The 338-nt window shown below is 52.7% G+C and overlaps 1 protein-coding gene across 1 annotated transcript; it reads right to left on the bottom strand.

The window, feature by feature from the left end:
* Nucleotides 1–2: 2 nt before the first annotated feature.
* Nucleotides 3–302, bottom strand: TM35_000192390 (uncharacterized protein; the record flags this gene model as incomplete). The annotated part of the gene is made up of 1 exon (XM_029026737.1): nucleotides 3–302. A coding segment is annotated over one exon (300 nt), but the record flags the coding sequence as incomplete, so codon positions are not given.
* Nucleotides 303–338: the final 36 nt, after the last annotated feature.

The following is a 338-nucleotide window of genomic DNA, read 5'->3' on the forward strand; positions in this document are numbered from 1 at the left end:
GCATCATGTGCACGACTCTTCTCCTCATCAGTGCCGCGCAGCTGCTCCAGCTCCTGTTCCTTCGCAGCCAGCTGCTCATTCAGCTTCTCCACCTCATCATTGAATGCTTCCAGAGCGCGTTCTTTTTCATCATTGACGGTTTGCTGCTGCTCCAGCTCCTGTTCTATCGCAGCCAGCTGACTTTTCAGCTTCTCAACCTCATCATTCAACGTATCAAGGCCCCGACTCTTCTCATCATCAGTACCGCGCAGCTGCTCCAGCTCCTGTTCCTTCGCAGACAGCTGCTCATTCAGCTTCTCCACCTCATCATTGAATGCTTCCAGAGCGCGTTCTTTTTC

The sequence above is a fragment of the Trypanosoma theileri genome (genome assembly GCF_002087225.1).
Source record: "Trypanosoma theileri isolate Edinburgh chromosome Unknown TM35_Tth_19_V1, whole genome shotgun sequence".
NCBI lineage: Eukaryota > Euglenozoa > Kinetoplastea > Trypanosomatida > Trypanosomatidae > Trypanosoma > Trypanosoma theileri.